At 41.0% G+C, this 23,765-nt stretch overlaps 1 protein-coding gene across 8 annotated transcripts in view; it reads right to left on the bottom strand.

Annotated features, from left to right (window-relative positions):
- The window catches only part of DNM3 (dynamin 3), a 185,135-nt gene that overhangs the window by 44,693 nt on the left and 116,677 nt on the right, over window positions 1-23,765 (bottom strand). For 3 of the 8 annotated variants that reach the window (XM_021405054.1, XM_021405056.1, XM_021405055.1), the window contains exons 17-18: window positions 21,641-21,752; window positions 17,431-17,442 (exon numbers count right to left, since the gene is read on the bottom strand). The exons of 1 other annotated variant lie outside the window; for it this stretch is intronic. In XM_021405054.1, the coding sequence (XP_021260729.1) occupies window positions 17,431-17,442; window positions 21,641-21,752 (124 nt within the window). Of the gene's footprint in view, window positions 1-4,899; window positions 5,477-17,430; window positions 17,443-21,640; window positions 21,753-23,765 lie in introns of those variants that run through there. 4 more of the 8 variants (XR_002441228.1, XR_002441227.1, XM_021405057.1 and 1 more) reach the window with 2 other exon arrangements.

A 23,765-nucleotide genomic window follows, 5' to 3' on the forward strand; every position in this document is an offset into this window, starting at 1 on the left:
AAGTGTAACAAATATTGCTCGACAAAAGAAATTCACCCACAAAGGAGCATTTGGGTTTCGTACGACAGGAAGAGAAATTGAAAATTACTGGGTAAAATTATTTTCAAGGGAAGAACGGAGTTGTGAGCAACATATAACTGTAGGCCAAATTAAATTAGATACTGCTTTCTGGCTTGGCTTCCATTTTGTATAAATACACCCAAACCTTTCTGAGTATTCTACAAAACTAGTAGAAAGTGAAAGATTTTTTTTCTTCCTTCCTAAAATAAAATCAAATTGTATTTAAGAGCCAGTGAGATTCTGGTAAGTTAATACAACAAACACTTCATAAGGCCATATTCTTGTTGGCAAAATGCAACAACAATAAGCTGCAAAGTTTAAACCTTAAATCAGTATGATCTCCTCTATGTGGGGAAGTTTCAGGGCATCAGAGACAGCACCCTGCCCCAGGGTCCAAGCAGACACAGGACGGAGCTGATCTGGGCAACTGAGATCACCTGGCTTTATTAGTGCTACAAACAACCCTAACCTAGCGCTTCAGCGGTCTATTTCTGTAAATCAACTTTGAAGTGACCTGTAGCACAGTGATGAGCAGCAAGAGGTGTGGTAAAACCATCTGACTTCTCCGATTTTTTTGCTCTTGCACTGCACCACACACACAAGGAACCCTGTCCCTGTGGCAGCGCGATGAAAAAGCAGACTTCCTTCAGACACGGAGCAGTCGCTCACACTCACACGTATGGATTAGAACTTCTTTGGTCAAGAGGAAAAGAAGCTGCCGCAACACTAGGGCTCTCCCCTCTCTGTCCAGAGGGTTAATGCCTGCTGAGCAGAGATGGGCAGTCCGAGCAGTGGTTTATCGTGTCACCCCCATGACTGAACAGACACAAAGTTTCACTCTTCTCCCCCCATGGTTCTATTTTAAAATGTTTTCTGTAATAAAATTACTGTGAGATAGCTAAATCCAAGGGCGGGCAAAGAACTCGAACCCATGGCCTTCTGGCTTAGAGGTGAGACTATTCCAAACGGAGCCAAAGTGACACACACACAATACGCTTTCAAGGTTTTTCGAGAGCTCTGTCATGATTTAAAAACACTAAGTCTTTGTGGTACTAACCACAGCACAGGAAAGAACTGGGGCTCCCTTTTTACTGCTAATTTTAGCTGATGAATTGTTTATAATCTCCTGCAAAATACATACAGCCTTATTCTGCCTTAAGCGAGGAGAGAACAGCCTTTCAAAACTGATTCTTAATTATAGCATTCCCCTGTGCTGGATGGAATGGAGTCAGGTTCCAAAATTGTGTCAGAGTATATGAAGTGATAAAATGAGGATGGGTGAGCTATTTTTAAACACGCGCAAAGACTCTGAGGTCAAAATCCCTGAATTTATAGCCTTACGGCCATATTAAGGCTCATGGATTATTAAGACCTGCACGGTGACTCAAACAGCATTTCATTTGAGACACTCTCCGGCTTCAGCGCATGTGCTCCCTACGGGTGTGCTGCCAAAGTGGGGCCCCCCAGGGAGCAGCCTTTAAGCACAGATATATTCCCATGTCCGCAGGTACTTGGGAGACAAAGGGGATCGGATGCTTCCCTAGCAGTGTGCTCCCACCTCCTCCTCTTTTTTCCCAAGACACTTTGCAAGCCAGAGGCCTGTGCTTCCAGATGGGCAGGAAGCGAGCAGGTCAGAGATAACTTGAGGAACATGAGACAAAAGCACAGGATTTCTCACTCTACCCAGCCTGGAAAGCTAGCACAGCCTCGGCCCCGGTGACTTTCCTTCCATACGGGCATTGCCTGGGAAGGAAGTGGCGCTGCCTTTGCCCCACAAGCTTCTCAGCACTGCCGAGCGATGCTCCTGATCCCAGTTTGATTTGTAGCAGCACTTGGCTATGAAAAAGCTGTTGCCCCCTACACACACTGGTTTCTTTCCAATGACAATCAACATACACTATCGTTTTAGTAAAGGACTAAAAGCTACCACTGAGGAGAAACAAACAGGACAGAATTTCCATGCTTTACAAGTCAAAATGGAAATAGCTCTGAGGCCCTCTTCCCTATCCTTCATGACAGTCTACAAAAGCTTTTGCAATGTCTTCCTCTGGAAAGTACAACTCACCTTGAGGCTCAAGCAGAGGCAGTAAAGACATCAGCGTTCTGAGGACACAGCAAAATAATGTGCACCACTTACGTTGTTCATTTTGTAAATGAAGAAATACTTTACAGGAAGCCATGGCACGGAGGTGAGCAAAAGAGATGTATTATTTTTGGAAAAGACCAGACACAGGTTTGCAGCATCAGAGAAAGACAAAAGGCTCTAAAAGCCACTTTCAAGTGAGTAGATCTATCCGTCCAAGTTGTACAGTTGCCTTTATCTAAGTATCACCTAAACTTGCCTTTTTTTTTTTTTTTTTCTTCCATTTGGACTTCCAGGCAGCAGCTGAACGTAAAATGCTAATGAACTGTAGATGGCCAATGTGAAAATAAAAACATTAGCCAAAACTCAAATCTTTTCTTGATTGCTTATGGATTTATAAAGCAATAAAAACCACAGTGTTCACCAAACAAAAGCCTAGTAATAAAAAAAAGGTTTAGTACAAAAATACCTAGAGAGCCTTTTAAAAACAATCTGGTGTTACTGGTTCTGTTAGTAATTAATGTACCCTTGGGTATCGATCAAAAAGGACCTTCTGAAATGGAGTCTGTATCATACTTAATAAAAAGGACTACGATGCACATATTAGCTTCAGAGGGTCTCCCATTTGGAGCAACACTGAAGGGATCCATGTTCCTTACTCAAGGAATACCTGCATATTTTTTACAAATCCATGGTACTATACCATCCTGTAAGCATTAAAGACTCATTCATTCATATCTTCCTGAAAACCTTTGCCACATCAAAGTGATGCACTCTGAGATACTTTTGCTCCTATAGCTCAAGGGATGTCATTCATATTTCCCCACAGATGCCCATTACTTATTTGAGAATTGTTACCTCAGGAATTTGGCCTTATTTATCTCCAGCTGAAGTCACTAGGCATCTTCCTCCTGAACTCCACCAGCATTTAGTCAGACTACAGCAAGAGCTTCCTTACACTGCAGGAAAGGGAGAACCATTCTTAAAGCCTTTCCTATAGGTGCCCTTCTTGAGTTTTAATTTCCAGGAATACAGAATTCCTTAACTTCACTCTGCACCACAAATCATCCTGCAGCTACATCCTGTACGAATGCATCCAACTCTGCTCTCAGCAAAGCCCTTGGAACAACTCCCACCAAGTTTAATAGTTATGTTCTATTTCCCCCAGTTCCTAACTAAGGTTAATTTCTTTTCTCCCAGTATAAACAGAAATCAGCAGGTAAAAACGTTTTGTCTAATGTGGCACTAAGGCTGTGGAATTTACTCCCATGTGAGAATGGCACAATAAAGTCATTTGTTTAAAAGTAAATTGAAAACATTCCAGTCCTCTCAGGCTTACGACTATTAGCTTTAGTTTCTGCACAGCACTGTAGAATGTCTGGCATCAAAGGCACTTTGTACACTGCACTGTACTGGACACTGTTAGTGGACCATTAATCACTGCAAACAAAGACCCATGCAAACACAGAAAAAGTACTGATTTTTCACATGAAAAGGTTAACAACACAGTTTTCTAGATATTAACCATTTTAAGATGTGAGGTGTTGACAAGGCATCCTATAGGGTGCGGATTTTTCAATTGATAATTACATATTCCAAATAAAAAAATTCTTATTTGTGCTTAATAGTCTCTAGAATTAGAGAGAAATATATCTCAGCATAAACTAGCACATTTTAAATTCACAAATGTCTATAAACGCATATACTTCATTAAACCCCCCCACAGATAACATGCATATGTGCACAGGCAGCGGCTATGGGCATGAAAACCTTCAAGTGTATCAACTCCTAAACCTTGGTTGAAGAAAGTAAAGGCTTATGTGAAACATGCACTAATGGAAAAAGTAGCCTGAGGGAATATGATTGTATAATTGGAAGTGCTGTAAGAAGAATGGGAACATAATCAGTTCCTATAAAAATGCAAAGATCTGAAAGAAAACCAGTCCGTGGCTGGGCAAGAAGCAAATAAGACACAGAGGAAAGCCCATGGTCTGGAACCACAGGCTGTATTTCAGGGTGCAACTTACTGATGAGATCAAAGGAAAAAATGCCACTATGTCACAAGAGTGTGAATTACTGCTTTCAGCTCCTCTTCTTTGCCATAGGCAGTTTCCTGCCATCCAGACCAGAGCAGGAGAAAATCTGAGTCATCAGCCCTGAAGATTGCTGTATATCAAGAAGATTTCCATTGGGCTCCTCAGAGCAAAGTACTTTGGCTCTCAAGCTTTCACAGACAAAAGCTGTTGTATTCTTGTATCAACTGTCCCAGGTGAAACACAACTCACAGAGCAAGTAAGTACAAGCCTGTTAGTCTAAGGGTACTGGCTGCAAAGCTTTGGAATATGTTTTTAAAGACAGACATACTAAAACAAACAAATAAACAAAAAAGCAAGATGTCAGAGCACGTCAGAGCATATCAGACTCAATCAGTTAACTGACACTTTGGAAACTTTACAGATCTTAGTTTCAGCAAAGTTATAAGTGATGCCCTTTGAAAACCGCTAATTAAGTTTGCAAATATGGATATTAATGAAAAGAATGGTAGTCATAAAGTAAAAGATAAGTACATGACAGCTTGGGAGGAAGAACTAGCAGCCTCAAAGTGTCCAACAGATAGGCCAGCTGGAACAAAATAGCATGAACTTGCCAGTGAATGTTGTTTCTGCCCGTAACACAAAACTGTCAATACAACGGACAATAGAAAAGCATCCTGCAGGACGCGGTAACTTCAAGGGCTGGAAAAACAGAAGCAAAATTAAATAATTGTTATACACTGACAGACTAACGACAGCTGCTGTGCTGTGCTGGGGTTCAACCACTAGCAGTAATAAAAGAAATCCTGAGCACCTCTAACAAAGCATCAGGCAGTTCTAAGACACTAGTGTAACATGGCCTCAAAAAGACTGAACACGTTTGCCTCTGTTATGAGCAATGTGTGTCCAGTAGTGGAAACATCCATTTATACAGTACAGGTGTGATCTTCTCTGGATCACTGAGAGAGGAGGCTATATGCCATCTGGTGAAAGATAATGTTGTATATCTCCCTTTTTTCCAGAGTTACTGCACTACTTCACAAATAGTCAAATGAAACTGCATGGCCAGAACAAGAGGATTTTACTGCAATTGCATTGAAACTGCTTTTCAGCACCCACAGGATAGAGCATCGCCATTTTCAAGAGTGCCAGACAGTTAAATTGAAATAGTTCTGTGTCTTATATGAACTGTATAGCCTTTTTCCTTCCTCCCCCACAAGGTCCTTGTCCATGTTCCAAAGCACGCTCCCTGGTCTCAGAGCTGGAACAGGCTCTGCATCAGCGCTCCCATGGAGTGTATCTACGGGAGGAAAGAGTGAAGATATTTGATTAGTGGTCTCAGAAAACTCCCAGGTACACAATGATCATCCCAAAGCTGCTTCTGCTGCTTACGGAGCCTGGGAAAAGATGAATGTGGCCTTTGGAAAAGAGCTTTCTTAAAAACCCACTGTGCATGGAGACTGTTTTTTGACCACTTTCTTCAGGGAGGGATGGAGAATGACTGCAGGTTCCACAGGTCTGTGAAGAGTGATTTAGAGAGCCCAGTGAGCCCAGACAAGAGAAACGGCATAAGAAAGCAATTTCTGCCCTTCCAGGAATGATTTTCCCATTCTTGACTCCAAAATGGAATATCAGTCTTGCGAATCTTCACCTTCTTCTACATATGGAGGAGAGGGGCCAGGCCGTAAAAAGAGAGTGATCTGAATGGCAAAAGGAACAAACAAACACTCACTGCCAGTGCAGCGAGCTGGTCCCTCAGGCTGACTTGTCACTTTCCGTCACCCTTCCTAAGCCTTAATCCAACTTGGTAAGAGCACATGTTGCTTGTGAGAGAAGAGCAGACTGCTGAGAAGGCAACAAAGCAGCTGATGAAAGATGCTGATGCTACCATTACCATGTGGGTTGCTGGTTACAGCTTTCTTGCAATGGAGAAGGGGAGGAAAAACTTCATCTGAGACCCTAAAATTAACTTTGGAATTGCTAAGAGCACGTTGGGCTAAGCCTTCAGTAATGAGCATCAGGTATGATGCAATCAACACATCAACAGCTAACCTCGTGTAGCAGGAGGTTGCCTTAGAGTTATTAGAAGATCAAATGACACACGGGAGAATCTGCTACTCCAGCTAACTCTCTGTATGCGTCCAGGGAGAACTTTTGGGGTGTTTATCAGAAGGGGAATAGTAGAAAGGGGTGAGAGAGAGGTGAACTCTTTAAAATATAATTTATTTTCTGGCTACCTTCCTTTCATAAGGAAAAAAAAGTTCAGCTTAAATTACAGTCATGCAGGCAAGGTCTTTCAGCCCCAGAAATTCATCCTACACGTTGATTAATAGTCAAACTATTACAGCTTTAACATGAAAAATGGGAAAGGCTTCAACTGAAGACTGCCTGTAGCTAATGATGCAGTGGAATGAACATTTTCGTTCCAGCTAAACCATTCCTGTTCCTGTAAAAATAAAGAAATCCAATCCTGGGCTATGAAAAAGACTCAAAGAACTATGCATGTTTATTGGCTTAAAATAATGCCATGTACATATGGGATACTTTACCTGTTTAGTGAAACATATATAATTACTTACATGTACACACAGAATAGGCATAGCTGAAGTGAGATATATATCTATATTGATGTAAAGTGTGGAAGATAAGTTGGTGACCGTAACCCGGAATTTCTCGGTAAGCGCTTTACGGAGCTAATAGATTTTAACATAGCTCCCATCTCAGGCTAAAAAAATTAAAATGTAATAACAAAAACACCGCAAGGAAGTGCAGTGGGCTGTATAGAATCTGCCTGGCAAGGCTGCCTGACACACGCAGGACTTGCTTGGAGATCTCCCTGCGGTTCAGCCCCTGGCGCCATCAGTTGGGCTTGAAATCAAAAGCAGTGGAAGGAGGTAATTAAAAGTGACTCTACACCACTCTCCTGGCAAAAGAAGACTCCACTGCAGCCACTGAAGGAGGGTGGGAAAGGATTCAGGGGTATGTAAGAGAAGGCATGTGTCTCTCCAGCTTCAGTGATTTCCATTATGGAAAAGCAGCGCTTTCCAGCTTTTAACCTTTACGCCGCTGAAGTCAAACATCAAATTTTTTTTTTTAATTTCAGCAAGTAAAATGCAAACTCCAGTTTGGCTAATGTCAACAGCATGCTCTCCTTAAGCTACAAAAAGGTGCGGAGCTGAAAAAGCCCTACAAGGCAGAAAGCTGCAAAGAAGAATGATACGCAAGCAGCAATTGCCACCAGCACTTCTGCTGGCTGGCTGGCCCAGTGATTTTCAAGACTACGGGACTCAGGGTGAAGGGGAAGGCCACGAGGTTCAAACCATGCTGTTGGCTGCAGGAACATCCATTAAAAGAAATTAAGAGCAAAGTCAGACCCCAGAAGGAGCAGAAGACACTGTGTTCCAACTCTAACCAGCTGAAGGAAAGTTTATATAAAAACAATCCCTTGGTTAGTGACTCATAAGGAAAGAATTCCTAAGCTTTCTTCAGGGAAACCCCAGTAAATAACATGTCTAAAAACACATGAAGATGGTGTTGTCTGTTCCCTTACGATACTTGGTCCACATGATAAAACCTTTGGCAGCAGAACAACCTACTGAGCACAGTTCTCTCTGGGAAACCCAAAAACCAGTAAGAACTGCTGTGGCTCCTTGCAAAGTCTGTCTCATATTCTAGCTCTTGCATGACTTGTCTAATGCAAACTGGGAAGAAACGTGAAAAGAATGCTGTTCCTTACAGCTTTGGAGAGTGCTTCTTTGTCGACTACATGCAGTCGTACTCTCAAGATACATAAATGCCTGGATTTCAATACATTCTGCATCTTTTATAACTAAGTGCTTTGGACTGAAATATCTTGCTGTACTACGCCCAAAGAAACTGAATGAAAAGCTCTCCGCATGCACAGCCTGTCTGGAATATGTTATCAGACACGCAGCAGGCTTTGCAAGAAATAGTACTCTAGCAAAAGAAAGGCTGGATGGCTGGATTTCACTTGCAATGTAAAACTCCGTTGGCTATGAGCATTTTTTTCTTTTTTTTTTTTTTAATTTTTTCTTTCTTTCTGTCTTTTTTTAATTATCACAACTTTTTGGAAGCGTGTTACATGTTTTTAAGCATAACTTCCAGCAGAGAGATTTTAAAGTAACTAACGTAGGCTCAGAAATATAAGAGAGATTACAGTGGTTTCCAAACAAATGATCAGACCTGAACACTGTGACGCCTGAATTTGGACTGACTAGAAACTACTGTTGGAGATTCCAGGTAGGAATATTAACTAAAGCACATGTATTCTGTGTCGCAGAGCTTACACTCTGCTGCAAAGCCTCTTAATTGTTGCAGATGCCCAGGACAGACTAATTTTACCTCTCCCTTTCATGAGTTTTTAGCTTATTGAGTGTGAATGCGGACATTTTGGTTTGCACTGGAAGCTTCCCCTGCCCAACGTAAAATTCCTTTATGGATTTTATTTCAGGTTATGCTGCTCCCATATTTTCAGCTGCTATAGATTCATAGCAGACTCCAGAAGTTTTCCAGGATATAGCCAGAAACTTGTCAAGAACAAAAAAATTGAAGGTTGGAAACATTACAGGGTAATTCCCAAGGGATTGTGGAGTTACCATAGTAAAGCAGTGTTTTTACCAAAATGCACAGCAACAAAAGAGGTAGCTTCACTGATATCTGAACCGTAGTTTTCCATGTCAGTCGGGGGTCGAGCTTGAAACAAACAGGGCATTTGTGACCATCTTTCAGGTATTTGTGACTAACTGTAAACTCTAGGAGATAACTTAATGCTCTTCTGCATGAAGAAATATATGATGAAATATATTCTTTAAAAAGCTATGAAGGAGCAGCCTAAAGGTTATCAATACTGACAAAGCACGAGCTTTGCACAGAGAATAGGCAGATGCAAGATAAAAGGAACTCTTGAAAATAGGAGCATCTTTCAGCCCCAGTAAACATTCCATCATCCAAAAGGGAAGATCCAGCTAGAAAGAATACAGGTGGAAAGGACTTTTTCTCAAAACTCACAAAAGTGGGATAGGTGACACCGAGAAGTGCCGCATCCTTTTATCTTGCATGGAGCAGCAACATTCCTGAGCCTTACCAGAGAAAAGATGTGTATTTAAGTGCTCCATCATTAATCTGAATTCTGTTGCTTTACTGTCATAATGCTGGTAGACAATTAACCAGGAGCCTGGACAATTACCTGGCACACAGGCATCAACAGTCAAGAGATCCAGACATGGAAGGAATAATCACAGATTATTCCAGACACAGATGCCTAGAAAGACATGCAATTCCCCAGTGGGGTATCATCAAAAAAAGACATGAATTGCAACAGGAAAATGTTGGTACTTGTATATGTAAAGAAAATACATTCAGCATATCTGAGCAAACGCACCAAACTTCTTAGGATGCACAGACACACACACACCTTCCTGTCTTGGGTAAAATCATTTCAAACAATTCCCCGCAGTTTTTCTTTCTGCCCTTCGTTAAACCAGCAAAAGGATGAAGAGCCTCATACACGTGTACATTAGTTAACAACGATTACTAACTTCAAATACTTGAACAAGTGACCTAACAAAACCGCTTGAGCAAATTTCCAATCTCCGTTTAAGATGAGACCCTTCTAGTTCTCCAGCTAAGGAGGGACACTCAAATTAACCGAAATCAAATTAGGATTAAACCATCAGCATCTTAAATACATCACTGCATACACAGATAATGTAGAAGTGAGGTATTTTTAAAGAGCAAAAATGAAGATGTCTTGCCAAACCTGCTCCAAACACCAGAAATACTACCTTCTCAGGCTTGAAGAGACAAGTCCTATAGAAAGAAATTATGATGCTTTTTTACAGAATTCATTAGTAATATAATAATCCTAAAGCCTCCATTGTCTGCTAGTCAGACCAGTGACAAACAGGTAGTTTGCCTCGAGACTATCAATTTCCATAGACTCTCAATGGCTAGTGACAAACCTCTAACCCAAAATGCAGACAGGACAATGTTCAGTAATTATCCACTGATTCCCTCATGTCATTCTTTGACTGCAAGCTTTGTGAGCCAGGAACCACGTTTTTATTTTACGTTTGTAAAATGGGATCTAGGTCCACAACTGCAGCTTCTAGACAAATAGCATCTATTCACAATATTAACAACAGCTGCTGGAAAGGCATCATGCTGTGACTTACAAAAGAAACTGTACAAATAAGATGGAACTAAATAAGAGAAATGAGACATGGGGCAGAAATCACAGCCCCAGTTGGACAATGCCAGGACTGGTTCTAGGAAAGGAGGATTTTAGCAGAACACTCACCAGACTACAGTAGGCAGGGAAAAAACAACAGTCCACTAAAAACTTACAGAACTAAGCATTCAGGCACAGCAGATAAAATGCTAACCCTCGAGACGTTGATGGGAGTTTTACAACTGACTTCATCATGCCCAGTATTTCACCCATGTTCCAGTCTTTTCGCGACCAATGCTGGTTGCAATTTGTTTCTGAACATATACATCCATTCATTGGCTTAAGAGGCATTTTCTGCACAGCGCTATATAACAGAGAGCACAGAGAGAAAGAGTTATGTTTTCAAACTCTTGGAGATGGCAAGTGTCCTAAAGCAAGGGCCCTGATTTCCACCACACCAAGGGCAACACGCTGTTGAGGACTGCGCACAATGCTGCATTTTGCTCTTGGCTAGCTTCATCAGTTTTAACATTTAAATTAGCAGTGAGCCCTGAATTGGAAGCCATTGATCTAGAAGAAAAGAAACCTGACAGATAAAGGTAAGCATTTTATTTTGCACAGAACACTGGTTACTCAAACATATGTACAGGGGCATACATAGACTCACATACAAATCCACCAACTCTGGCTCACATATAATTCTCTTCAAGAAGACAACACAGCTATAGACACCTATGCATTTGAGGTTGCTTGCTGGTGTCCTTGTTCATAGAGTCAGATCATTCCCTGTATTGAAGCCCTCAGCCGAGGAACAGCAAGTACAGAACCCCCACTCACTGAACAGCTCAAGAGAACACTGTGCAACAAATAAATATGATGGAAAAGTTTGATTTTCTGGTAATGAAAAGGTCTAACACAGCCCAACACCTTATGTAACACTCATGGGAACTTTCTATCTACGCACCACAGAGCTTATATCTAGCCAGATAATTTCACATACATTATTTGGACTTTTAGTGGCGTATGCAGTGATGTGTAATTCTCTCTTTGAATTACAAATAATTTGATTAGCAGATGTTAGGTTTAAAAAAAAAAATTGGGAGAGAGAGAAGGTAAAGGTGAACCAAGTAAGATCGCTTGTTTCTCCACTTCGGGACCAGGAACAACAGTAAGAAAGGCACCAAAGTGGAAGAGATCCACAAATCAAACACCACAAAGTGTCCACAGCCAGCTTTTCCTAGGGGCAAAACGCAGTTCTCCAGAAGCGGCACGGTTAGAATAGCAAATGTCCTACAAATCCATCAAACAGGGAAGAACAGAGAACACACTGGTCAATGAAAGGCCACAATGGAACTGGGACACAGGTGATGCAGGAGGAGTGACCACAAAACAGGAACAAATTACATCATGAGTGCTATGAGTGAAGAATGAAGTTTCCGAACAGGGAATTTCACACACAAAACATGTGAAATTGACTCCATACAGAGAGTAATTATAACCCTACAACCATCAAAAGAAAGATAGGATAGGTTAAACAAATCTGGGTCAAAACTATGCATCAGGCTAGACATTGCATATCTTTGCTTCTGTCCAAAAACCGAATGAGAGAAAACAGCATTCAGTTTCTCTTGATCATCTTGTTTTCTCTTACAAATGAGAAAAAAAGAAGGATCTGGCTATTTACCAGCTGCCCTCCACCCTCCTGTCCAATGACTACATTTCCTGTTACACTGTAAATGCTATGGAAGTGAGTTCGGTGACATTTTTGGCAGAAAAAACCTCACATTTCTATTTAGCCCCAATTGCTTTTTTTAAAAACCGCTACTCAGGAGTCATTTTTTGTGCAGTAACTGACTTGGAAAACAAGGAAGAATTTAAAGGATTGTCCCAGTCTTGTGATATCTGAGTGCATTTCCCCTTCCGTTCAGTTTTGCACGTGGGTGACACCGTGGTGCTGCACTAAAGGGATGGGGAGGCAACGTGACCTTCCTGCTAAGGCTGTCCTGAGACCTGGAGGCATAAGCACTCCGCCTGGAGTCTCAAGGATCTCTGTAGGTCCGGGTGGTGCAGCGCAGCCCAGAAGCACCCTCCTCTGCCAGCCAACTCTTAGCACTCATTGATCAGTTCTAGGAAAAGATCTGTAGGGGTTGGCTTTCTTTATTGCCTTCCCCAGGGCAAATCTCACTCTCCTTTCAATGGGAATATATATCCAGAACACGGCTGACACTCATGCTCCATCATCCAAAACTTCACAGCCAGAGAGTTTTCGCCCTTCTGTCCAGCCTCAGTAAAATCCTTCATTAGAGTGGAAGTGGTGCAAAAATGAGCTGCACCATAAAAAATGAAGAATTTAAAAACATTTTCAATATGCAGGTGTCTTGTGGGGAGCAGAGTAGAGAGCCCACCATGAAGACATTACAAAAATAAAAAATAAAAAAATCTGTTTGCTCATTTCTAAATTTCCTGGAGCTTGCTTAATGTCAGCAGGTTCATTTACTAGCAGAAACGTAAAACGGTGACAGCTATTGAACGGCCGACCCCTGACACAGGCAGTTACCAGTTTGCTGGGACCGGTTTTGAAATCCTTCAGTTCGCAAGGCTGCATCTTGTTACAGTCAGTGCAACTGATGCAATGCTCTGGATCTCTTTCTCCCTTGTACGTTTTTAACTCTCTCGTGCCAACAATTATTTTACTCTTAGAGAATATGAAAGAGGGCTGCTCTGTTTCAGGGAACAGGGGCGCATCTAGGTTTGGTTTGAAGTAGTAAATATTTAGATGGATGATTTTTATGGAAGCGTGTTTTCGCATTCGTGAAAGCTTAAGGCAGCAAGGAAGGCACTGACAAACAGCCATTTCCTTTCCTTTCCTCCCTCTGTTTAGGACTGCTGTTGACCCAGCGGGTACGCGCATGCACACACTCTTGCTCTGCTCCGTTACACCGTCACTTCATTGTAAAATTCATCCATTCAAAGCAATGACTGAAACAGCGTCTATAAAATTATGGCATTTTTCCCACTTTAAAAAATATTATAACACTTCTTCATTGGAAAGTTATTTTTAAACCTACTTGGCCTGAAGCCAATTTTAGTCATAACTAAAGCGGATTCTTCTTTTCCTAGAATTCAGTGCCTTCCTTTCCTAGAATATAGTTGTCTGCATTTTTTTTTAAAGTTAAAAAAAAAACAGAAAATGCACAATTTTCATTTCTGTCTACACTGCTTTCCCTCTGACACATCAGCACAAGTTGCTGCTCAGCTTACTGCTACACAACAAACACAAGCGAGCCTTTTTTAGTTTAGGACCTTTACTCGAACACACAGCAGTCTTGGAGCAGAGGCACTGACTCTCAGTTTGAGCCTGGCTGGGAACATCAACACAGCCTAAGTCAAAGCGTGACTATCAGGTAAGTGCAGACACTTCAGAATCACAGCTGGATTTGGTAAAGAAAGCATCACAGCCCTATGCACAGATGCACATGGCTTCTGGCATAGTATCTGCATAGAAATGTCAATAGCCAAGCGTGAAATAGATGAACTGAGAGAGTTGTTGTCATACACTTAGGTAGGATGAGTATCCTGACTTCACTCACTCAAAGTTCCCACTTTCCAGGGCTGTCTCAAGAGGGAGTAGGACATCTGGTCTTCTTAATGAAGTAGCTGATCTGGAATCTGGGTTCGGTAAAACTACTCCCACCCCTTCCCCCTCCCCCTCCCAAAAAAAGAGATTTGAAACTAAGCAATTAATATGTCACCAAGAAGTATTTTAAGCAATAACATGCAAACTGACCTGGCAGCGAGATTATTTTCCTTGTCTTTTCAAAGGAAATTCTGTTTTTCTCAGGAGAAAATTCAAACTAAATTATACTAAGTGACTTTGTATTAGGTGAGTGTTACCCACACTGAGACAACTCCACTAACCAAGATGCAAATACATTATTTAGATATATCAGTTCTACATGCTTTGTAAAGGGTATCACAAGCAGGGTAATGCAAAATAATCACAAAAGCTTTGTCCACAAAAAGCAGTTTAATCAGATTTTTAATTTTCCTCAGTTGAATTTGCTCAAGACTGATCTCAGTTTTAAAGTGTTTGATAGTTCAAATTAAGCAGAAGTGACTGGATAATTCAGGGTTCAAGGACAATAAAAAAGGTGAGCTCTTTACATTAAAGAGTGCCACTTCACTTTTGTTTTGTTTTGTTGTTGTTTTTTTTGGTGCTTTATTTTTGCCAGTTCAGCCTATGGGGTTTGGGATGAGAATTTCAGTAGGACAAAGCATCTAGTTAATCTTCTAACCTAACAATGTCAGACACGTAATGAAAATTGCCTTCATGAGAATGTTGTAGGTTTTGTTGTTGTTGTTGTTATTTTCAAACAGCAGGCTCTGGAGGGCCGGTGTTGTTCGCTTTTGTTTTTGAATGAGGGTGATGAAAATGCACAGGGGAGGAAGCAAATTCACAAAGATGGATTAAGACACTGACTCAGTGGCTTCAGCATCTGGACTGAAGCTACAAGCAGCTTCCCAGCTCTCCATGCAGCTTGGCACAATGCTCCACTCGTCCTGCCTCTGCGCAGGACTGCATAGCAGAGTTCAGTTTTAACTTTAGTAAGACGTGGCTTGCCAACATGTGCTTGCTGAATGAGGTAGGTCTCCATTACCTCATTCTAAACGACCCCTTTTACAGATCTTATCCAACAAAGCGTTTGAAGATATATTTATTTTTAACCATGTGAGAAATCTCACTTACAGTAATGATTGTGCAACAATAAAAAGTAAAAATAAAAATGATTAGTAGTCCACTGATGACTATAAACCCTCTTCTTTTCCCTCCCCCTGCTTTTTCTTAGGACCTCATTACTCCAATGTTTATTTTTACTTTACAAATCTAAGAGGCAAAGCTAAGGGCAGTACCCATTCAGGTTGTGCGGGCGGTTATGGAATCTTTCCGTATGAAAACCCTATCAGGCAATAATAATAGGAATTTAAAAGCCTTGCTAGGTACCCAAGTAAATCTATACCAGGACAGTAAGAAAGAATTATGCAGCTTTGAGAACCACCATGATCCACAGTCTGCAACGCCTCTCTTCTCCCAGTCCCATCTCAGAGTCTCTTACCACCTCCCAGAGGTACTCATTTCATTTTCCATACAACTAGGTACAGGATTCTTAAGATGGCTGTGGGCTTTGAGCCTCTGCAGGCAGCTGCAGGTCAGTCCTGCCTGCCTAACTGGGATACATAATGTCCAAAAATCATAGAATCACTGAATGGTTTGGGTTGGAAGGGACCTTTAAGATCATCTAGTTCCAGCCCCCTGAGCATGAGCAACTTCTGTGAAAGAGGGGAGGGGACACAAATGAGGATATAATGATCCTCACAAGGATCTGGTTCCGAGAGAAAGATGAGGATGGCTGTCATGGAGATTTGTTTTGGAATTACCTTCTGGCTGACATCCCAAAGCCAGCAGGAGAATATCTGAGAATGCAGAGCAAAAACTGCCTATTGCTCATGGCAGAAGGAGAGCTAATGGCTCCAACAAGCCACAAATCTCACAGGTTTCCCCTATACCTGCTTAAATATATCCCATCTTTTGCTAGCAATTTAACTCCACGTCAGGCGCTACTACAGGTCCTCCCTCCCTGGAGGTGCCCCATAGCTCAGGTCACTGGAGAACAGCGCTTGTCCACATGCATCCTGACCTCTGTTTCTGGCAGCCCCAAGAGATCTCTGGTGCCCCATCTCACTTGACAGAGCATCTACAGTCTAACTCCTCTCATCAGGAGATCAGCTCAGTATCCAGCGTAGCAGCAAAGCCTTAAGTCAGCATATCGTAAAGCAACATTATAAACATTACCTTGATATTTCAGTGTACACAGTTAACATTTACATTTCACACCACCTCCTGCATAAAGTCCCTCTTTCTATGCCATCAATTCTTAACCCTTCAGCACCCAGCAGGCAGGCCAATAAGACACAACATTTTTGGTGCTTCTGAGTCCAGTTACTATGGAGACAGCAGCAGACCAAAAGTGATAAAAATATCAAAATTAAAAGCAGACAAATTCTCAGATCTTCAGAACATTTTAAATGCACCTGGGTCTTTCCCAAATAGCCCAGAAATGCCAGAAGCTCACGATGAGACGCTACAAGCAATATTTCTGGGGATAGTTTCAACATTTGCTACGAAGCATCCTTTGATACTCCAGATACATCCTCCTAAGGGTTAATACATCAAAACAGGAAAGAAAAAAGTGCAAAAGCCATGTAAATTCTTTCTGTAGCATGACAAACTCCCTGCATCATGTTCCAAAGTGTGAGATGTGAAATTTCCATTCTTAAGCTCAGTAAAAATGGCAGAAAAAGTACAAACCCTGGGAACTACTTGATTATTAGTTTATCGGATCAACATCAGCAAAACTATCTTTTTATGTGCTACTCAGTTTCAAAAAACCTACCACGCATACTTCAGTTCTCCCTCTCCACACCCCACACCCTTCTGCTGCTGTCCAGCTGGAACACATCAAGGGTCTAGAAGCCAAGTCAAATGTTGACCCCACCCTCCTCCATCCATTTTAAGGCACCTTCAAAGCCAGTACACTGATCTAGTTCAGCTTAGCCAACAACGCCAGCAAATCTGTTATTTAAGACTTTAGTGCCGGGTTTTTATAACTGCCCATTAATACAAGCTTTGATGTATGGTCAAAAAATCCAGCTGTAATGAGTTTCATCAGACTGTAGCAACCTTTCCTCAGAAGGTCTTTATTACTATACCTTCATAATCCTTGGTCCCAGTACTGTTTTATAGTATCATTCTCACTGAACTGCCTTAAGAAACAACACTCAGCATCACTTAACATATTGCCTTCCGCAAAATTTACTAAAAAAGATCTGTTAATAGTTTCATAGAAGACACTTTTGCACCTACATTTCTTATTGTAAAGAAACTAGGAGTTTCCTCTTAGGAGCATGCAGGCAACAATTGTGTGAAACAAAAGATGAAGTGACTTTTATGACAAAACCCTTGAGACAGGATACAAAAGGACTTGGTAAAAGGACAAAGAACTTACTCTGTTGTTCCCCTTTGCAGGATGCAGCAGGGAGGAAAGAGGAAAAAAGAAATATTAGATACATATATTTTACATACATTCAGTCTAGCTTGTGCAGTTCTGGAAGTAGCTCAAACCAAATGAACGGACTCAAAGTACATTCACTGAATCCTTCAGTTAGGCAGCTTCCAGAGGAGCACAAGACATTCACGAAGGATTTGAAACGGTCAGCAAAGTTGTAAATTCACACTGCTTTTCAAAATTTCCTCTCTACACAAACTTTCGGATTCTACTTTTGCTTCCTCCAATGTAAATTAGGAGCAGCTCTGGGGAAGTCGGTGGACACTAAAACAAGGGCGAGTGAAACGAGGCTCATAACAATCTAGGGATGGGACCAAAGCCAGAGGGATTTTTGTGCATTGGTAAGACTGAGCTTCCAGTACGCAAAGCAACCACTAAATATGTCTGCTTACCCTTTCATGACAGCCACTCCCTGCAACATGCCAATGAATGGAAAGTTTCATGATCCAATGCTTTTAAAAAGCAAATACTGTACGTTTAGGTTAGTAATGAAAGTAAGGAGGAGATGGCATTATGGGAGAGGGGAAAGGGAATGGATGGTGCCAGCCAGGTAAAGTGCGCTGAACAACTTAAGACGAACATCTGTGCTTTCTTTTTTGTTCTTTTAATTGTGGGTTTTGCCATGAGCTGGCATGAACAGTGTATATCATAGAGTGGGAAGTCAGCCAAAATAAACACCAGCCTAAAGTTGAGAAACGCAGCCTGGAAAGGTTAGTCACAAAGTTGTAGCCATTTTTTAGAAAAGGAGGTTTGGATGCCTCACTACAGAAACCCAGCAGTAAAGTCAGCTGGTAAATGGATATCCTGTTTCAAAGTGAATTGGCCACAGTGTGATTTATATCAAGCAAGCTGCCTTGCATATGGGTTGGAAAACTAAAAACACTGATTCATTGCTATCCGGGTGGCTGTCAAAGCTCACGTCCTGACAAATGCAAATCTCCGGGGAAGGAGGTGACCTGGAAAAGTGCAAAAGAATTCAGGGGCTCACAGAAAAACTTTGAAGGGTGATTAAAGATAGCTTACAAGTGAAGGAATTCGTGAGTGTGAACGTACATCTGCACACACAGAGGAATGGGGAACACAGGCAAAAGGAAGCAAGAAAACGGAGGAACGGGGTGTTAGTTAGTTTAATATTTTAATGAGTTTTGCTTAGGCACAAGAATAAAAAGTCAACAACCTTAGACTTTGCTTGCGGTAACTAAAACTAGTACTAGAGACCTCGTATCAGTGGTGCTAAGTACCAGGCCCCATTACCACTGACATCATTCAATTTTAAATAGCGCTACTAGAAAAACAACAGAAAAACAAATATTCTTAGTTGAGAAATTTGCTCCTGGCGAGAACTTGAAACAAATCTCTATAATTCAGTGACAAATTCCTACTTTTCCTTCCATTGCAGAAGGAACCCAACCAGAGGTCAGTGTGTTGGGCTTTATATCAGCGTTCCCGTACACGAGCAGCAGAGCTGTTAATGAAAGCACACAGCTTAACTTCAGATTCCAGGCTGTGCACACTGCTCTGGCAGTTACAGAAAGCAGGCCAGCCTCACCACCGCAGCACTCCAGGTTTACAGCACTATTAATCTATTTTTCATTTCTAAGCAGCAATTTTTCTACTTCTGGTGCCAAAGTCTTGGATATTCAAAGTTACCAGCTGCAACTTGCACATGAAAAAGAATGAGAAGGTCATCCTGTGAACGGGTTGGGGTACCTCTTTGCATTTTTAACTCCGGGACTGCAAAGCCGCGAGGAAGGACTGAAGCAAACACAACTTGCTGCCATTTCCTAACAGCGTTTCTTGCATAAAAATGGGGTCTCTAAATCTTTGAAGAAGAGTAAAAGACTGCTGGGCGTCTCTAAAACTATTTTATATTGCCAGGCAAAGGTGCAGAACTGAGGAGCGTGCATATGATTTTAATGAAAGTTCTGTTGAAGTTCCCAGCATACCCTGGGTGTTGAAGATTTTGCTTTACAACATTCAAAAGTTTAACAGCAGACTTTCAGTACACATTTGGACCTACAGTCATGTAGGAACAAAATACTTTGTAAGATTAGAGTAGCATGAAGGATCCTTCCTGCACAGTTTGCTACGGGATGAATTTCAAACTATAGGGTTTGGAACAATAATATTCACTCTTCTTGCGATGTAAAGGTAATTCCAGCCCAGAGAACATCTTAGTTTTGACTGACTCCTAACTTTGTCTTTTAAAGACTTTCATCTTGTTTCTAAGATTCCTTTGACAGACAAACTTGAAAAAAAATGTGAGTTCTTTAGAAAATCTATTTTGAATACAAAATATTTCAGGGAGATGGAAAAAACAAAATGACAGAACATAAGTTTAGAAATCCAGCTAGTGTGCCCTCTTTATCAATAAAGCATCAGATATATGAATATGACAAATATGACAAAGAATGCTAGATTCAATCGGCTGTTTTGGCACCATAATCTGAGCAAGAATTCAAAACAATGCAGTACTTTGCATGTAGTAATGTATTAGATAACCTCCAGTAACTAATCCTTGTGAAATGACTTCTGGCGGTCTTAGATAAGAACTAATCTATGGGGACAGGCACCCTACTGAAAAGTCATTGGAAATATTAAAAGAAGAGTGTCAGATATTTGGTAGGTCTACTGCTGAGTTTGTGTCTGATCTGTTAAAAAAAAAAAAACAAAAAACCACACCATTATCATTATCACTGTTCACTTCTACAATTACTGGAGAACCCCATCATTCAAATATTCTGATTTAGCTCTTGTTAGTAGCTTTGTTACTCCGTATATAAGGAGTAAGATGAGCGTTGCCTGCGTGCATAAATAGCAGCAGGAAGAGTCGCAGAGAGCATTATACTGGAAGCTGTGGAGGTATCACAAAAATACAGGAAGTATGAGGAAGATGATGAAAATGGAAGACACCACAAGACCCTGGGCTCAAGGGACCCGGCCTTGTCATGGAAAACAAGCATGAACAGGAACAAATTCCACCAAAATCAAAGCATCATTTCCAGAACAGATCCTCCTCTGAAGGTATCCATCTGGCAAATTACTGAAGAAAGGTGAGCCGTGCATTAGAGAAACTTTCAAGGCCTCAGCTGACAGGTATTTTTTGCCAACGTCAGCCTGCTCTCTGGATATGACTCCTCAAACATTCATTCAGTATTAAAGTTGCTGCTGCAAACAGCAAGAGAGAAAAATACTGAAGAACTTTTCAGCTCAAACTACTCAAGCAGAGAGCACAAGACGAAACAAAAAAGAAGAAAACCCCGCGACTGATCGAATCCCATGGGAGTTCTGGCCCTTTAGAGAAAATGTTGTGGTTACTGTAGGTCTGTCATGGGTAATAAAGGCCTTTCAAAATTGAAACCTTAACTACAAAAGGGAGTAGCCATAATCTGAATGGTCTTTAAGCAGCCTCACTGCTCAGTACCAAGGTTTTGTTCTGATGCTGCAGTCCATATTGCTATGGCCTCAGCTCTGCAGGCACTTGAAGGAGCTGGGCTTCAAGAACTTTGCCAACTCCCTCGTCCCAGGCTTATGCAAATGAGAAAACACAAAGTGACAAAGTCCAAAAAGTACGAAATGGTAGTTGGGTATATTCCATTTCCCAACATTTTCCTTTTTTTTTTTAAATCTTTTCTGTTTAATTTAGAGACTTTTTTTTTTTTTTTTAAATACTGTTTCCTGTTCAATTTGCTTCACATGATTAGCAGAGTAAAACCGTCTTTGGAAAGGTTTAGCATGTGTTTCATACAGAAAAACATGCAGTGATTCAATAAAATAAATATACGTGATTGCCTGGAATGCTTCTGTCAGCTCTGTAATACAGAGCTTGCAGGAATAAGCTTCTTTTCTTTAGAAGATATTCACAGAAGCAATGAAGCTCAGAAAATCTCACTTTGCTGAATGCTTTTACTAAATTGTTCCAATGAATAACATTTTGGACCTTTTTTTTTTTTTTTTGATTGAGGTTTGACACACAAATTAACCATAAAGTATTTCATTAAGAATATTAAACAATTACCACATCAGAGGCCAATGAAAAGGCTGCAATTTCTTGAGATATCTGCAGACATTGCGTTCTCCCAGATGATACAATTGTTTTTCTGACTGCAACAGACCAGCTACTGGAAAACCAGCAAGCTGTTTAACTTACTGAGGATTTATCAGGATAGACACCGGCTCGTAGCAGAGATGCCTTCCAGCTATCCACCTCCTCTTGGGAGTCACAGGCTAGTTCAAGGAAACGGTAATCCTTGTAAACATTCCTAGAACAAAGAGCACCACATTGTAAAACTGGAATTTTACTACTTTGTATCATGCACACAGCATTTTAAATAAAAAATCCTTTGGGGTCAGAAATAACTTGCTAATTGTTTTGGACAACAGCGTTTATGAGACAGGTGCTTGTTTAATAATTACATGGAGTACTTAAAAATATCTTACAATGCTACAACACAGCTCTGGAAACAACAATTATCTGAAGGCACCGTGAAACTGCTTCAAATCAATTTTCCAGCTTTTTTCAAAATGGGGCACATTTAGGAAAAGTAAAACTGGTGTGATACAGAGGACAAACACATCAGATATTCCAACAATACTGTGTATTTTGAAACTGATTGCTGTAACCAATAAATATGAGAATAACCAAGGATGCAACTCTTTCCCATGTTAGGCCCTTCTGATAGATCCTTTCAGCTTTCAGATACCATCAGTAAAATGGGAAAGAATACGACAGTAATTAGAGTTTCTTAAGATTTCCTCTAATGTCTGCCATAGTCGTAAGAAAACCGAGATGCATTTAAATAACACCTACTGCAGGTAATTAATGTAACTAGATAAATACAAGCATTATGAATAGGGAATCACATAATGGAAGAAAAGAGAAAGAGGGAAAAATACACAATACGTAGGAAGGTGGTACTTGTAAATTCTCCAATAAATAGAACAGATTTTCCCCTTATGGTTTAGCCATTAGTTTCCGAATTCATAGTCTATATACAGACCAGATTGCTATAAATTTGTCAGCCAACAGTCTTTTTAGGAAAGGCCACAAGCTTTGCTGACAAAGGTTACAAAACCACATTTTGCCAGATCTTAAAAGCTGCACAGGAATCGATCTTCCATTGCAACCAGACTGTTTTCTTTCCTTAGCAAGCTATGGAGAGGGGGGAGCAAGGGCAGCAAGAAGGACTTGGAGACATTATTCAACCTTCAAAGACAGCAATGACAAGGGGTTCTTAGAGTTCCATTATGCAACTAAAGACATCATTCCTGCCACATATTTTGAGGGGGAAAGAAAAAGACTGAACACCCTATAGAACTTGGAGATTACTGTTATCATCACTGCCTAGACAGATTTCTGTAGCATGCAGGGGCTGGTGAGAATTCACCTTCATGCTTCTTGAATACACCTGATGATGTACTTCTAACTAAGCAGGATTATGCTGCTCCTTTACCAACAACAGCACCAGGTAGCTTCTAGCCCAGCTTTCCTGGGGGAATCTCAGGAAATAGAAAGGGTAGAAAAAATGCTACTGAATGGCAACTGCTCACGTTCAAGCATGAAGAGACCACCAACAGACAAAATTATTAGCCATGAAACCATGGTATGGCAACCAGAGCTTATCTACCTCTGAACGCAAGGAAATCAGGTGTTACTTGCAAGCTTATAGACTGTGTTCAAAATTTCAAAGAAAAATGAACACACTGAGATTTCCTGACACCAGTGATATGCTTCTCACTAGCGCAGTGGTTGAACAGGTGTGCTCAGCCCCAGCCTTGTAGCACTCCCTGCACACTGACACCAGAGTCGGCCTCAGGCACCTCTCAGTGCCAGACAAGGCAGCACGCCTGCGTTTCCCTCCTAGGGCAACCAGACAGAGCACAAAGGGGCAGAGAGACACTAACATGTCACATCCCACAGCTTAGGCACAGCCACTGGCAGAAGGAATGATCGAAAGCTCTATGGATCTTTTTCTGATTAGAAATTTAAAACGAAACCATTTACTTCTTTGGATCCAAAAGCACTTATTCTGCCTCAACGCAAAGGATGGCCTGGACAACCTCTTCAGATGCTATTACCTTGAAGTGATGATAAAACACTTGAATTTTAATTGATCTGTGGAACTCTGAGTCAACGTTTACTGAATAAAACAAAAGACCAAATGAAAACAAAAAAAAGGATCAATATGAAATCACTAGAAAAAAATTATTAATTCTTAATTTATTGTTAGGAGAAACTTTTACTGAGATAAGTTTGTTGTCTGAAATAACTAAGC

Source organism: Numida meleagris, chromosome 7 (genome assembly GCF_002078875.1).
Source record: "Numida meleagris isolate 19003 breed g44 Domestic line chromosome 7, NumMel1.0, whole genome shotgun sequence".
Lineage (NCBI taxonomy): Eukaryota > Metazoa > Chordata > Aves > Galliformes > Numididae > Numida > Numida meleagris.